Genomic DNA, 17363 nt, shown 5'->3' on the forward strand with positions numbered 1-17363 from the left:
CCTCAACACACCACCAGTAGAGAGGATCGTCTGTTCATCCGACAAGCACAAGCAGCTCCAACTATTTCATTGTCCCCCATCCAGAGACAGGTGCCTCCATCGTTACACTCCTGTGTCTGTCCAAACCATTTGCATGCGCTTGGCTGGAGGATGTTTGGTCTCATGACGCTTATTACGTCTACTGTCTTTGATACTCACCATTGAAACCAGACTTGTACACAGTGGAACCAGTTTCTCTTCAGCAACTAATCCAGATTTAGTTTGGACATTGTCAACGGACGTGTTTCTGTCTAGGGGTGAGCACCTCAATCCTGCCTTTGCTGTGGAGCGGCACACTGCCCCCTGCTGGTGTGGTGGTCTGTGAGGCCATCACATACGACAGTCTGTCACCCCTAGTAGTGGTAGGAGGGACAATGACAGCTTAGCAATATGTTCAGGACATCCTGCAGCCACATGTGTTCCTCTCATGGCGGCTTCCAGCAGGATAATGCTCAGCCGCACACACAAGGCGGTCACAGGAAGCCCCCCACAACATTGTCACACTTCTGTGGCCGCCCGATCACCAGATTTATCCCCAATACAACATGTACGGGACCATCTGGACCGGAGGTCTTTTCTTTAAAAGTCGTTGGGCCTGGTTTTTTGGAATGGATGTCAGGTTGGTAGTGGGGCCATCCATTCCACTTCCTCCACTCCAGTGTGTGGGCGAGGTCATTCAGCACAGGTGCTGAGGCTGAGCCCGAATAGGTGTGGATATAAATAGCAGTGTGCACTGACCCAGGGGGGGAATAAGATGGCTGCTGGACCCAGGCAACCTGTGATACCTGCTAGAGGTAAAAGCCCTGCTGTGTGGTGCACCTGCTGAGTGTGACCTGATCAGGCAGGGACGGCCTGATATCCCATGGCTGGACTGTTGTTTTCTTGCCTGAAGCTAAGGCTGAATTTGTGTTGGTTTTTCTGGACTGAAGTAAATGCAGGTCACGCCTGCACTTGGACTTTATCCACTTGTTTCCATCTTTGACTGCCGCCAACCCGCACTCTACCGAGCTGTCCTCCCACAGCCTCCATGCCCGCTTGTATCACATTTTGTATCCAAATAGAGGTGGCCCAACAGGGTGCTAGAGCCTCCATGCCCGCCTGTATCACATCTTGTATCCAAGCTACAGGCGGTACAACAGGGTGCTAGAGCCTCCATGCCTGCCAGTATCACATCTTGTATCTAAGCTAGAGGCGGTACAACAGGGTACTAGAGCCTCCATGCCTGCCTGTATCACATCTTGTATCCAAGCTAGAGGCGGTACAACAGGGTACTAGAGCCTCCTTGCATCCTGTATTACATCTTGCATCCACACTAGAGGCGGTACAACAGGGTACTAGAGCCTCCATGCCCCCCATATCACATCTTGTATCTAAGCTAGAGGCGGTACAACAGGGTACTAGAGCCTCCATGCCTGCCAGTATCACATCTTGTATCTAAGCTAGAGGAGGTACATCAGGGTACTAGAGCCTCCATACAAGGGGTCAGTTTTCCACAATTAATACTCCTTTTTCTCTTATATTGTGATCACTTCTACCAATGTTCCAATCACACAGTGAGTTTCCTCCGCCACTGACAGCTGCTCGGGGAGGGATGGGTTTTGACAAGGAGTACATATTCTTACTGACGTTCAGCTCTGTGTCTTGTTCTGGCCGCCCTTTCTGACACTGGATATTATGTGTGATGAAGCCTACAGCAGACGTGGGAAGTTTATGGAGTACTTAACAAATCCCCACAGCTTTATTGTCTTATTAACCCCGTTGTGGGTGTCCATTTTTACCACCCAAGTTGATCTAACTTTCAGCGATGAAGAATGCGGTAGAACGAAGTAACTTTCATCGCCACACCTAATGATTAGTAGTTTGCTGTATGTATGTAGTTACATTGGAGGACGTCCGGGCAGGATCAGACATGATTGCACTTATCTCCTCGCATGCCTATGTTCTCCACAGACCGCTGCTAACATTACTGTCCTCGTGTGTTTGTACAATATGCATGGCCGCTGACTGACGTGTGTTGTCGGTGGTCTGTACAACTTAGCAGGTGATCAATGCTGGTAAGTCCGGATAATGGTGAAGGTTACCGCTTTTCTTCAATGCACTGCGCAAATTTTCCATCGGAGGGTTTATCATAATTGTTATTTTGCGTGAAGTGCATATTAAAAAATAGAATAAAATGTTTCTCCTAGCATGTCGGATATGTCCTCTATTGTGACTGTGACGGCAGGTCTGACGTTAGAGAGTCATTCCTGTATGGCTTCTTTCACACTGTATTTTCTAGTGTCTGTTTGGCATATGGGAAAGCACCCAGCGTATAGGTCAAACGTATCCTTAGGCCCGCATTCCCTTAGTGGAGGCCAAAGAGGTGTCCTTCTAGCGTCAGTCGAGCTAGTAGACTGGGCCACTGCCTGCATCTGACCAACCCTGGCATATGATGGGGCGCACTGAGCCTGGGAGGGTCTAGTCAGGGGTGGGATCGATCAAGTCCTTGTTCTTTGAAATCACTTTGTATGTGTGTTTTTTTTAAAGCCACAAATACAATTGACTATGACAGTGACACGCAGCCGCCTTTGTCGCACAAGTGGCATGATTATGTCATCACACTCTTATGTGACCCACTCTTATGGCGCCCTCCTTCGTCTACTTCAAGTAATGCCCTTTATGCCACCAAACAGTAATAATTTCCCTTCCCCCCCCCCCCCCCCCCACAAGGTAACTGTACCCTGTACCGTCCCTCTATCTGCCCCCACAGAGTAATTGTTCCCCCCATATAGTAATTATGCCCCTTCTCCGCTCCCCCAAGTAATTGTATGTCGCCCCTGTGCTCTTCTCAACACCAAGTAATTTGGCTTCCTCAGTGGGTCTCCCAAAGTTGTATTGAGGGACGGACACCTTGGTGACCCTAGGCCTCTCTTGGGGACTGAAGCACATGCCACATGGCCCATTTTGCCCTTGGTTCTTACCCGCCATAAACCCTAGATACTGAGGCTTGTGTTCAAAGTATCAAACATTCTTCTACATTTGTATTCCCCCGCCCTCCTGTGTGTTTGTGATTGAAATTGGGTTAAATGAAACCAAAGTAAATTGGAGACATTAGTCAGGAGCGAGTCTGCTTCTGACATAGTTTTATAATCACCCTTTATTAGGAGCTGGAGGCTCTGAAAACAAGGCTGAAGGAGGTGAGCAAAGACTTAAAGAGCAAGGAACAAGAAAATCACAATTTGCGAGTGAAAAATGAGCAGCTGGAGAGAGAGAAACATCTTCAAGACAACAAGGTGAGTGTGAAGGTCTTGGACCCGACATGAGGAATCTGTTTTCCCACCGTAAACCTTTACGTCCTATTGATTGGGGGTCTGACTATTGAGACCCTCACTGATTTCCAGAATGAGGGTCCAGTGCATCCAGTCTGTAGAGAAGTGACTACACAAGCTTGAAACTCTGTTATTCTCTATAAGAGACACGCAAACAGACATATGGAAGTTCTTGGCTCTTTCCTTATGTCCAATAGTGTATAATGGAGTGTTCCAATGCACGTCCAGCCACCTCTCACAGGGTCCCCATTTGTAATCACTTATTTAATGGGATTATTCAGGAGTAAAAAAAATCTTATTGGGCAGGGAATTGTGTAAAATAGAAAAAAAAAGTAAGCCATACTATCCTCTTAAAGGGAACCTATCACCACCATGTCACTCCTAAAATGGACTTCACTGGCTGTAAGGGAATGGAAAAATCAATCACTTCTAATACCCTCTCTTTTCCTAATAAGCCCATGTACCTTCACAATGAAGTTCCCAAGTTATCCCAGCTGTATGCAAATTAGCTCCTCCATCTGAGTCATCTGGCTGAGAAGAGTCATGCTGCTAACCAATCCCAGTTTCTCTCAATAGACAGGATTTCCTGTGTATTGGGGAGTGCAAGGAGCTGTCTATCAAGAAAAAGAGGACATGGTTAGTTCGGCAGCTCATGAATCATCGTGACTCTTCTTGGCCAGATGACTCTTCTCTGCTGATTTGCTTACGGCACGGTATAACTGTGAAACCCAACTGCAGAGGTTCTTAGGGTTATTCATAAAAGAGTGTGCATTGGAAGCACTTGATTTTTCATCCCCTGCCAGCCATTGAAGTTGGTACAGATGAGATGCTCTGGTCCCTGTCCCACCGATCCTAGAAGATGCTGTAGCCGTCACCTGTTGTTCATTGTATGCGTGACCATTCAACCAATCACTGGCTTCAGTGATGTTAACGTCATGAAGGCATGTGACCGCTGAAGCCTGTGATTGGCTGACTTGTCACATGTACGATCAATGGCAAAAGGCTATTGCAGCATGTTCTGGGATCGGAGTGGCAGGGGCCAGTGTGGCTGTACTTGCCTCGTTATTTTACTATGCTGTATGTAATAATACTAACCATTTCTCGTAGGTGTCAGAGATACAGGCTCAATGTAAAAAGTTGCAGATGCAAATAAGTGAGCAGAAATCCTCGGGTGATGTGAAACAGACGTACCAGCAGTTACAGGACAAGATAAAGACTCTGGAAAGAGAGAGAGAAACTACGAGGTGATTATTTATACATGTTCCCTGGCTAATATTCTACGGCTACATTCGGCTCCTGGTTGGCTATCACTCTTATCAAATATCTCACGTGAAATTCTAGAAGATAGTTGTGACAAAAGTACTATGAACAACTCGGGACTATGGTGGGTGGATTGCGACTCGTAATACTCTGTGGGTGATGGGAACGCAGCCAAGTGTCCTCTATAAAAACGGTGTTATTAACCCCTTATGGAAAGGGCCTATTTTGCACCTAAGAGTGTCATTTATAGGGGGAGGGGATTTCGATTTCCACTTTTCAAAATCTATAATTTTTAAAAAAAAATTTCCATCAACATAGCTGTATGAGGGCTTGCTCATCGCATGTTTTTTGGGGTGTGTGGGATGGGCGGGCAGGTGCCATTTTTCACTATGTAAATTACTTACCTTTTTTTTCTGTGGGTAGGGACGATTACATTGACACCAAAAGTAGATTTTTATTTTTTTTAGGTTTCTCCACTTTTGCACAATAGAAAAAAAAACTTTTCTGGATTGATTTTTTTGTTTGTTTTCAAAGGCCTAGAACTTAATGAATTTTCTATGAATGGAGTTGTTTGAGGGCTTCTTTTTTACATGACCAGCTTTAGTTTTTATTTGTACCATTTTGGGGTACATGTATCAGGTTTTTTTTTTATCACTTTTATTGCATTTTTTTAAACTATTTTTATTTATTTAGGGCTTTTTTTTTTCTTGCATTTTTTGTGTCACTGTAGGGAACTTGAACCTGAGATCTCATGATCACTTGGATTTCTGTACTGCCATGTATTATCTGTATGCCGTAGCAAGCCATCTGCCCTTTGCTATTACATGGCAGAGAGCCAAAGACTTCACAGAGGGTGCCCCCTCCATTAATCTTGTACATGCTACTATCAATGCTGATCAAGGCATGCAAGGGGTTTATCAGCGGGGATCAGTGCTTCAGCGAACCTCACCTTTGCAGCAGGACCCCACTGTTAGCCAAAGCTTGCTCCCATTGTGGATGGTGTGGGCCAAGCTTCTGAGTCCATGCCATCTACATGACATTAATACATGTCGTTTCATTGCTACCCCTTACGTCCCATGACATATATGTACTTTTAGATATTAGATTTGCTTGCCATAAACATTAAATGAAAATCACAATCTGAGGACTGTCATTTTGTTTATGGGGGCTACCAACTCTCCCCTGATTGCAGATGTTGGGAGAAGGAAGGATTGAACATATTAGATTTCAACATGCCCAATCCTTTGTTCCTGTGGGAAATAAACCACTGCTGCGTGTTTTATAGTCGAGTCAGCTGATCCGCTATCTATAGTGTTTGGCTAGCCTTATACCCTGGGTGTGTGCCTTTAAAAAATTCTTTATTTATAAATTTCACACATATAAGTGAGACAAAGGAATAAAGTGAAATCTTAATTTGGAACATACAAACGGTAATAAAAAAGTACAATCAGGAAACAAAGGCCCAGGAACCCACGTCATAAGCAGACTTTACAATTTAAGGGGGGCCAAGACATCCCAAATAAGTCCCAGGGACGCAATATCATGAACATTATAAGAACAACCAACTGATGAGAACGAAGAAGGAAAATAAAGATAATCAGCCAAGAAAGAGAAGAGAAGAAAGAAGGGAGGGGGGATGGGTTAGCATCTAATTAACCCAAATCAGCCAAAATCAGTTTGTATTCATCAGAGTCCTGAAACATGGCCCAAAGAGTCACGAGTAGCTCGCAGTGATGTGGTGAGCTCCTCCATCCGCCTAATCTCGTTAACCAAATGCAACCACTGAGAGGGTGTGTGTTCAGATCAGGATTTCCAGAGAACTGGGATACATGATCTAGCAGCATTAGTAAAGTGTTTCAGAATGTATTTCAATGAGAGCTGCGCATGTAATTGCGAGCGCTGGCCACTACACAAGAGTCGGAGCAGTGCTTCTGCTCCGACCTCTGTGTATCCTGACAACTGCTTCTTGAATAACCCCTTTTAGAAAGAAAAGCGAGTCATCTGCATAAGCTGCGATTTTTGAGTTCCGTATCTGCAACCCATAGGAATCGGATATTTGAGTGGTCCTTTTTGTGCTCGAGGAAAGATTCTAAGGTGAGGAAGAAGATCAGTGGGGATAGAGGGCAACTCTGTGGGTGCTATTGCGAGTCTTAAAGGGGGATGAGAGAACCCCATTGGCCCTTGTTGATGTTGTAGGAGCGCTGTATAGTGCAGCGATCCAAGAGCACATCATAGGAGCCCAATATGACCCAGAACAGAAAAAGAAAAGGCCAGTCAATCCTATTGAAAGCCTTCTCTGCATCTGCTGATAACAGGCACAGGGGGGTATTTTTTATTTGGGCATAGTGGACACTATTAAGAACCTTGATGGTATTGTCACGGGCCATTACAAGAAGGTATATATCCCACTTGGTCAACATATATTAAGTCAGGAAGGAGGGGAGCAAACCACGAAGCTAGAACTTTGGTGAAGATTTAGGACTAGAGATGAGCGAGTATACTCGGTAAAGGCAAATGCTCGAGCGAGCATTGCCTTTACCGAGTACCTGCCCGCTCGAGATGAAATGTGCGAGTGCCGGCGGCGGGCAGGGAGCTGCGGGGGAGAGCGGAGCGAAACGGAGGGGAGATCTCTCTCTCCCTCTCTCCCCCCCGCTCCCTCCTGCTGACAGCCGCTACTCACTGCTCCCCCGCATCGGCACCCGAACATTTCATCTCGAGTGGGCAGGTACTCGATAAAGGCAATGCTCGCTCGAGCATTTGCCTTTACCGAGTATACTCGCTCATCTCTATTTAGGACGATAACTGGGACAGAGGTTAGGGTCTTTGTGTATAACCGAGATATGAGCTTTCAGCATATCCGGAGGAAGAGAGTTAAATGCTTGAACCATAGGGTCAAGAAGTAACTCCACATATCTTTTTGTAATATTGGACCATGAAGCCATCGTGCCCTGAAACTTTGCCTGATTGCATGGCGCTAAGAGTGCAGGCAACGTCTTCCCTTGAGATAGGAAGCTCCAAAGAGGAGATTGGGGATTGGTGTAGAGGAGGCATTTCAGACTGAACTAAATAAGAGTCGATAAGATGAGATAAAGTGGGAGCAGGGGTATGAGACTGGGAGAGGGGGGATTATAAAGGCTAGAGTAATATTTGCCAAATTTTTCAGCTATTTCAGTTAGGTTTTGGTGATAGGAATTAAATTGTGGTCCTGATGGTCTCTTATGGAGTGAGCTAAGGTCCTACGGCAGCTGTTGCCAGGTTCATACAAAATGTCTCCTTCCCAGGCTAAAGATCCTTTTAGCTTTCAGGCCAAGTTTATCACATAAATGTTGACAGGCTAAATGTAATTGTATTTGTATAGCAAGGGCTTGTGATTGCTTATATGCCTCCTCCAGCGACTCACTTTGAGCTAGGAGAGTGGCGATTTCCTGTGTTCGCTCCTGTTTCTTGAGTGCCCCATGTTTCACCATGAGACCTTGAATAACACATTTATGAGCTGCCCATACTGTGAGTGGAGAGGCATTTTCCAGAGTATTCTCCTGAAAATAATTGGCGATTTCTGATTTAATATCGGCAGAAATAGATAAATCTTGGAGAAGTGATTTATTTAGTCACCAGTACTAAGTTCTAGGGAGCAACAGAGGAGAGGTCAAGGAGACATTAAGCATGGGTTGATCTGAGGATATAATCGAGACGATGAAGGAAGAGCAGATGAGTGGAACATAGGCATGGCATATGAAAAAGTAATCCGTTCTCAGGAAATGTCATGTGAGGGTGAGTAAAATGTGTAGTCTCTCATTGTAGGGTTGGCCGTCCTCCAAACATCTACTAGTTGGTGAGAATGAAGAAGATTTTTAAATTATTTCAGAAAGGAGAAACTGAGATGGGAGGCACCCGTGGAGACCTCTACTAAGGGATCTAGGACTAGATTAAAATCTCCTCCAAGGACTAAAGTACCCTCTGAGAAGCTTTCAGGTTGTGGGAGGATACCTAATATGGAAGCTACTTGGTTTGAGTTTGGTAGGGGTATGTTTGCAAATGTGAACATCTTACCTGCAAATTGACCTTTAACAAAAAGAAAACAACCCACCGGATCTGTGAGAGACGATTCCAGTTCCATGGAATGTCCTTTGAAATTAAGATACTGACCCCTTTAGACTTCGATCAAGGGTAGCAACTGTGATAGGAATCGGGAAATCCTGGTGACTGGAGGTGGGGCACAGTGTCGCTGCGAAAGTGGGTCTCCTGCATATAGACTACAGTACTCATTTGTACCACAGAAGGTTGAGGAGGGTTGACAGTTTCCCTGGAATATTAAGGCCTTTGGCATTGATGGAGGCAAAGGAAAGGGTGTCCATCATGGACAAACTGAATAGAGAGAGGGAAAAAATGGGGTGGAGGAATGGAGCAAGAAAACTGAATTAGAGATGATCCAGAATAAGGAGAATCAGAAGGACCTGGACAAAATAAAGCAAAGGTCAATATAGAAGGTCAAGCAAGAGAGGAAAGACAAAAGAGTATACTGGCTACTCCAGTGTACTAACAAGTAGAACCAAAAAAAGGGTGAAAACACTCACTAAAAGGGTTAAGCGTTAAATCCTCCACAACCCTAATCTAAAGTTGGGAGGATGTAGAAGAACAGGCGTCGTTATATGAAATGAGGTGTGTGAGGAGATTTATCAGTTCATGCATGCTCCTCTGGGACATATGCAAATGAGAAGATGGAACAATACCTCTCCAGCGCCACCTATTAGAAGGCAGCATTCCTGCAAGTCAATGTCAAACATTTTAGACAAGCCTTATAACCATGACCGTGAATTGAAAGCCAAGCCAAAATAACCATACAAAGACAACTGTTCTGGGTGTTTTGCCCTTCATCAGTGTGCAGGTTTCTAGCTTTGCTAGTGAGAGGCCTATAGAAGTGCGTCAGGAAGGGATCAACTGAAACAATGGTAAAGGCAAAAAAAGAAGGGAAAACAATCCCTAAAACGCAAAGAAAATATAACAATAGAACATAGTCAGTTAGAGGCCATCGTGACCCCAGATTGCAGTCGAAGCGACATGGGATGAGGGGCAACCTTTCAGCCATTCATGGAGATGTTATCTAAAGCAGGATGAGAGCTCCCAGGAGGGCCCATTAAACATTCTCCCACAAAGCATGATGAATTAGCATGTTTCTTAGGCCGTTGATGTTTGAGAGGAACTGCATGAGAAACCTTCACCAGTCTGGTTGGAAAACATCATGTAGACCCAGAAAACATCTCAAATTTTCGATCTGGTCAAGAAAATGGAATGTAAAAGAAGGAGACATTTTTGCTAATTTGAAGGTGGAAAGGATGACCCCATCTGTAAGTGGCACCGACCGTAGACGGCTCTTGGTGAAGTAGTTTGAGGAGATGCCTTGTGGCCAATGTGCGTCTGAAACATCCAGGAGTAGTGAAATACACATATAAGTAGGGAATGTGACCTTTAAGCCAGGCCTGCCTAAGGATCTCCTCGTTTTCCTTGAAGAAATGCACCCTGCATAGCACATCCCTAGGGTTCTCAGAGTCTGATCTCCTTGGGCCTGCAACTCTATGGACCCAGTCTATGGCAATATCTGTAGAGTGTGGACGGGAGGGAACCTTGTTGAATATTGACATAATCGTGGTACAGGGTTCTCCTGGAGGGACAGATTCTGGGATACCTCTTAACTTGATATTATTCCTCCTGCTTCTGTTCTCCTGATCGTCAACTTGCAGGAGCAGAGATCTGTTAAAGGAGCGTTGTTTCAACAGGGATGCCTCAATTTTTTGTTCTTTGAAGACAGACGCTCAGAGACAGTACTATTTCTAATTAAACGGCAGAGAAAGCTTTTACCCTAGATTTTCAGGTTTCAAAGTCCTTCTTGGTAGAAAGGTTATTCAATAAGGTTCTCAAATCTCTGGATCTAGGGCAAAAGGAGCTGCAGCTCGAGGCAAGGAAGAGGACTGAGAGGCTAAGCGGGATCTACTTGCTATAAGCTAAGTGCTAAAATTATGCTGTGCATTGGGTACAGTTTATGGGCTGCCCGGGCTTAATGATCTCTGACCCTCTCCTTGTGGGATAGGTAATGCTGGCCAGCCTGCAGACATAGCAGGGAGAGGGGGGTCAATATTCCTACCTTGTCGTGAGGGCGGTAAAGAGCAGGTTTCTGGTGTCCAGCTGAGAGATGAAGAAGTTGTAGCAGGAAAGTCCTACGACACCTTGGGGAAGCCACTGCTCTGACCTTTGGGAGGGTTCTACACCTGAGGTGAGTGAAAGTCAAGCAGAACAGACATGGAGGCAATGGAGTGGCAGTCAGTAGGCGCTACATGGGAGGATGCTGGCTTGGCAGCGAAAAGCTTCTCAGGAGGAGGATTCCTCAGACTCTTCCGGGGTCAGGGTGAACTTTTGTACCAAGGAGAGGTTGGCCGAGGGTTACTGTAAGTGAGGAGAGTCACAAATCTCCCAGCCTATTGTAGGAGGAGTTCCAAGGATCTTGGCAAAGCTTCTATCACACAGTGGCCCACCACTATCTTGTGGACCTGCGCTGGGGAAGAGAAAGTATCGGACAAATACAAGTAATATTACTAAATACTGCCTGATGTGTGAGCTTCTTGCGCCTGAATTGTTTTGCCATCATGCGCTGATGATCCAAAGAGCGTATAAGTTGATGGGTTTGCTGGATGGACGGGACTGGGTCTCAGAACAGAGAAAGAGGCATCTTCATGGTGCTATGAGCAAGCCTTGACAACACCCCCCCCCCCCCCCCCCCAACACCGGTTTATGCCTTTTTAGACTTTCCAAAGTCCACAGAATTGGATGATTTGAGATTAAATAAATTGGTGACTAATTAGACCCCATGCAGGACTAAGGGAAATAACATACATAGCTATCTCTAGGAGGCTATATATACATAACGGAAGTGTTTGCTTTATTTCTATTGTAATAATGTGTTTGTGTCTCACAGCTCCGCACTGTTTGAGCACAAGAAGAAGTGTGAAATTCTCCAAAGACAGTTCCAGGAAGAGATGGAGGAAATTAGGAGCCTGCGGGAAGAGAACCTGCAGCTCAGACAGGAGGTGACAACCGCAAGACAAGAGCTACAGGCCAGACGAGAGGAGAACGCACGACTTAAGCAGGAAGTTTCCAGATTGCAGGATCAAGTGTCCAAACCACCGACTGTGGGAAATGGAGTTGAGGTAAAATAATCACCAGTCTTTGGAGTTGATTTGGCTGTTAGGTCTATGATAGTGACAAGACAGACCCTTTTTAATGACATCGCTACTGAACCAATAGGTACAGATGTGGTCAACGCACAGCATGCCAAAATACTGATTAGAGGTCCGTGCCCAAGTATGTTCAGAATACTGCTAGATAACAATAGATATGCCAAACAGGGGACAAAACCGGGTCTGATGTGGGAACCGGGGTTATCACGGACATTGAGGGGAAAAACTGGTGGTGCCTATGAAGCACTTCCAGTCCCATTTATTAAAGAGAGCAGGATGGTCGGTAAGAGGGGCAACCAACAGAAGAATTGAGGTCTCCATACCAGATGTCTCCTTTTAATGCTCTCTTTCTTGTTCTTTGTGTTTTCAGGCTTTAACAGGGGATTCACTGATCCAGCAACAATATGAAGAAATCCGACAACTGCGCCAAGACCTTCACAGAGTACAAAATTTATGTAGCTCGGCTGAGAAAGAACTGAGATATGAACGAGACAAGAACTTAGATATCAAGAAGCAACATATCCTTCTGCAGAAGGAAAACACCAAGGTAGAAATTTTATGCAAAACCGGGTCAGACTTATGTTGGATGATGCTCAGCCAATCAGATACAGCCTTCAGCCATTCATTGAATGACAGCTAAGTGCTTCCTCTGACTGGTCACCGCACTCAGCCAATCACAGGCAGCTCTTAGCCATTCATAGAATTCTATCAGCTCAGCTAATCAGATACAACCTTTTAGCAGACGGGGATTTTAAATCCCCCGTCTGCTGAAACAGAGTCAGAGCAGTGCAGGGAGGCTGGATGTGCCTGAGCCCCGGCAGCTGAGGAGAGGTGAGTATATATATTTTTTTATTTTTAACACATTATAGGGATGATTTTTCAGGGTAGGGCTTATATTTAAAGCCCTTCCCCGAAAATCCCTGCAGGGCTTGCCGGCAGCCAATTGCTTTCAAGGGGACTGCAGAAGCGCCAGGCCCATTGAAAGCAATGGGAGAACATTGCGATCCTCTGCCACAGCTGTGGCAGGGGATTCTTTTCTACCCGCAGGGATTCTTTACTCCCCGCAGAGATGAAGAAATCCGCTGTGACAGCTGTGGCAGGGGATTCTTTACTCCCCGCAGAGATGAAGAAATCCGCTGTGGCAGGGGATTCTTTACTACCCGTGGAAGTCCCCTTGTCATTAAACATTGACAGTGCTATCAGAGTGTTCAGTGACAAGGGGACTCCCCGCTGGGTAATATTGACACTCACCATGGACCTATGGTGCACGCACGTCCTATGTTTTGCAAGTATGTGCGTTTGCACGCCTATAAAACACAGACATGTGAACACAGCATAGGGAACCAATGGTTCTAATAGGCACGCGTTTTTGTGCGCACAATTGTACGCACATAAACACGCTCGTGTGAATCCACCCTAAAACCACCATATAGTGACCGAATGGCAGCTCCATATATAAAGTAGTCTAAATAAAACTTGTATAAATGATGGTGGTGTTCGACTCATAACTCGAGTGCCAGGTAGTTGTATTCTGCAAATGGCCTTTTAGGGAGCCAGTCAGGGGGAACCTAAAGAAGTGCCGCCCATCTTCCATCCTTGTGATTTTTAAGACAAAAACCGCTGATACTGTATGTGCATAGTTATTACTGAGATGTATATCGGTTACGAATGACATAACCTATAAATGTACTTCTACTATCCCCTAGCTTACTGCAGAGCTGAATCAGGTTAAACAGAAGCTTGCCTCCATGACTGCAACATGCACAGGTCTTGAGGTGGACCTTGAGCAGCGACAGCATGTGATGAAAGAGATGGAGCTGGAGTTACTTAAGAGGAGCCAAACTGCTAAAGCATTGAGCTGCTGGCAGGAAAAGTTGGAGCATGAGAAATACCGAGCCATGGAGGCGGAGAAAATGGTAAGACTGAGAACTGTACCAGATGTTATTAGCACTTTGAGAAAAACTTTAACGGGGCACTAACTGTTTAGACCATGTCTGCTCATCTAATAGCCTGTGTGTGTCTCATCAATCTTGTAATATAGTTTAATTAAAACTATTGTTGTTTTACCACTGTATATCAAGGCTGAAGTGGCTGCCACTAGGGCTCCCCCTCCCAGCTCCTCTGTAATCCACTGGCTGTTGGGTATTAAGCTTCTGTAGTTAATGGGACATGGGGATAGAGTTATCTCCACAGGCTGTTTCTCGGCACTCACAGGTTGGCAAATCTGCAGTCTCTGTGTCTGCAAGCCCCACATTCTCTGCTTCTCCTGCTGTTACAGCACATGTGTGCACATTACTTTGGGTTTACTGATCATTTGGCCAGAATGTCTCTGAATGCCCATCTCCCACAATCGTCCTGGGACAGCAGAGGGGCAGGCATCCAAATACTGCCTCCCTGCTGTTTGGATCAGAGACAGAGCAATGCAGCATGGGAAGTGAGGGAAAGAAAGTACAGGACAGTAAACTTCTGGCAGACTGTTAGAGTTTTGATACACTTTGCCTGAAAGTGAATTGTAAACAGCAGGGCAGCAATAAAATGAGGAAGATCACCTGAAAAGCAGAACTTTAAAAGCATGAGGCAGAGTTCAAACAGGAGCAAATTAGAAGGTAAGGAGAATCAGGTATATTTTAGTAAACCTGTAAAAAACACAGGTATGATTTAAATCCACTGAGGAGGATCTGTATGTCTGGAAACCTCTGTACATAGTTAATGTGAAATGTGTCATCTGTATATGTTCACAGTATGTCACCTAGTATTTGAAGAGAAATTGACATTTCCTTGGCTAGTTGCCATTTTTCTTTCTTTTTTGAACCTTCACATTGTGTTTGATATTCATAGGTGTTGGAACTAGAGCACCAACTGCGGGCCGCTCAGCACCAGGTATTACTGCTAGAGACTCAGAATGCAGAACGGCGCCAACTAGAGGACGAACTGAAAAAAACGAGAGAGAATGAAGCAAAATTAAAGGTGCAATTACAAGACAAACAATTGAAAAGGTAACACATTTCCCATGTACCTCCATACTTGTAGGCGTGATGTCTGATGCGGTTTCCTCCAGTTTGTGTATAATAAGATATCCTCTTCCTGGCATTGCATCACAAAAGTCTATGTATGTATTAGGTGACAACAGCAGAGCTCCATTATCCTGTATGATCGGCTGTTGTCACTCAGATATATCTCAGGATCCCCTCTATCAGTTATACATGGGCAGGATGGAGGCTCAGTGGTTATCACTGTTGCTTTGCAGTTCTAGGGTCATGGATACAAATCCCACCAAGGACAACATCTACATGGAGTTTGTATGTTCTCCCTGTGTTTGCATGTGTTTCCTCAGGTTGGTTTGCCTTTCTTCCAATACTCCAAAAGCATACTAATACTTAAATTGTAAGCCTCAATGGGGGCATCAAGTGATTATACATATATAGTGCATTCTTATTCCACAGCACTATACAAGTGTGCTACCAAAAGTAAGAAGACACTTGAGCAAGAATCAAAAGTAGTACTTATTTCCATATGTAAATATTTGGCAGGACCTCCTTTGACCCCACTGACATTAGGTACTCTCTGTGGCATACTCTCTACTAACATCTGATACACTTTAATTGGCATTTACCTCTATTTATCCTGCCAACATCTGGCAAGATCTCTCAAAGAAGATGCATTGGCCCGTCTACAGTGGTGCAAGGAGCATCGTCATCGCACGCCTGTTGCCTGAGTGTGTTATGCCAACAGTTAAGTACAGAGGAGGCTCCTTTATGGTCTGGGGAGATTATACATGGCATGGTTTCGGTCCATTGGTTGTATTGGCAAAAACCAAGAACACGGAGGTGGACCCTGACAATCTAGACCAGGGTTTCCCAAACGGTGCTCTGCTGAGCCTTTGGCGCTGCGCTAGCGATTGTCAGGGGTCCAACGGAGGGCCTAGGTCCCCACTATACTCACTACTGTAGTTGTATCCCGACAAGCTGTGCTAAGGAAAGCAAAGTCCAGGACCTGGGGTCGGCATAGCAAGACGGATCACATAAATGGGCTCCGGTCATGTGATCTACGTTGCTATGCTGACCGCTGATCCTGGACGTTCATTTGCTCAGAACACCCTATCTGGACACCACTACAGTGGGGGCAGAGAGGGGCCAGCTTTACACTGGCAAGAGCGTTATCGGGCTGTGAAAACAATAGGCGACATCGCAAAAAGATAGGACATGCTTTTCACACAGCATCGCAGGTGTGCAAACATCACAAATCAGAATGAAACCATTGAAATTCATTGGTTTCATAATCATGCGTTTTCACTCACTCTTGCATCGTGAGAAAATCGCTCAATTTTTTTCGCGATTCGAGAGTGAAAATACATAAGCCTCGCTCCTTAACCCTCATTTGACCACACCCTCTGCCCCGATTTGGGCTCCACGATAAGCTTTGGCTTTAAACAGGGCTCCATGGCTGAAATAGTTTGGGGACCAGTGTTCTAGAGCAGTGTTCCCCAACTCCAGTCCTCAGGGACCGCCAACAGGTCATGTTTTCAGGATTTCACAGGTGATGTAATTATTGTCGGTGCCTCAGACATTGCCACAGGTGTTCTTACTATAGGATATCCTGAAAACATGACCTGTTGGTGGTCCCTGAGGACTGGAGTTGGGGACCCCTGTTCTAGACAATAATGTGGTGCTGACAATGTGGTAATACTCTGTGAATGGTCGGCCATACTTCCAACAAGACAACGCGCCTCGTCACACATCCAATGCTGTTTTATGCTGGTGTGAGGATATTAATGTTTCACGATCGAACTGGCTGCACCAAGTCCCATCCTGAACATCGGTGGGATGAACTGGAATGTCTGGTCAGAAAATATGAACAGCATTCATCTCTTTTGAGAGAACTTAGCAGAAGATTGCAGGATGAATGGAGGGAAATACCAGCTGTAGTGTGTCAGATGTCAGTAGAAAGTATGCCACCGAGAGGCCCTACTAAGTAGTAACATATGGAAATAAATACTACTTTTGATTCTTGCTCAGGTGTCCAATTGTTTTTTGGTAGGATGGGGTACCTTCCTCCCCACCTCTTGGAGCACCCATTTATTGAAATGAATGGGAGTTATGGAAACCTCCAAGTCTTCACTCACAGCAGCTATATCTGCTTGGAAACCATTGATGAGTTTAGTGTGGGGACATGCTTGGTAATAGTAGGGATCCCATCTACTGGATAACAGATTAGATTATTATGTATTGTGCTTGTTTCTGTCTAGGAAAATTTTTGATCAAAATTTTGAAGAATTACAGCTAGAAATTAAAGCCCTTCATGACAAAGAGATTTCCCTCACCCAGAATAATTGCGCTCTTCAACTCAAACTCAATCAGCTGCAGTCCATACGACAACATATGGATGACGAGAAAATCTCCACTGCTGCGGAGGTCAGTAGAAAAGCTATGCTTTATCACATCCTATAACCGTTAACTAATGCTAATCAACTAAAGACCCCATTTACGCACAACCATGATCGCTCAAAATTCGCTCACAAGCCATCTGT

At 45.1% G+C, this 17363-nt stretch overlaps 1 protein-coding gene across 3 annotated transcripts in view; it reads left to right on the forward strand.

Annotated features, from left to right (window-relative positions):
* Positions 1 to 17363, forward strand: part of CCDC30 (coiled-coil domain containing 30) — a 61618-nt gene that overhangs the window by 34570 nt on the left and 9685 nt on the right. For all 3 annotated transcript variants that reach the window (XM_066606734.1, XM_066606736.1, XM_066606735.1), the window contains 7 exons: positions 3183 to 3311; positions 4455 to 4591; positions 11575 to 11806; positions 12207 to 12383; positions 13543 to 13752; positions 14675 to 14832; positions 17082 to 17247. In XM_066606734.1, the coding sequence (XP_066462831.1) occupies positions 3183 to 3311; positions 4455 to 4591; positions 11575 to 11806; positions 12207 to 12383; positions 13543 to 13752; positions 14675 to 14832; positions 17082 to 17247 (1209 nt within the window). The remainder of the gene's footprint in view (positions 1 to 3182; positions 3312 to 4454; positions 4592 to 11574; positions 11807 to 12206; positions 12384 to 13542; positions 13753 to 14674; positions 14833 to 17081; positions 17248 to 17363) is intronic.

This window comes from Eleutherodactylus coqui, chromosome 6 (assembly GCF_035609145.1).
Source record: "Eleutherodactylus coqui strain aEleCoq1 chromosome 6, aEleCoq1.hap1, whole genome shotgun sequence".
Classification (NCBI taxonomy): domain Eukaryota; kingdom Metazoa; phylum Chordata; class Amphibia; order Anura; family Eleutherodactylidae; genus Eleutherodactylus; species Eleutherodactylus coqui.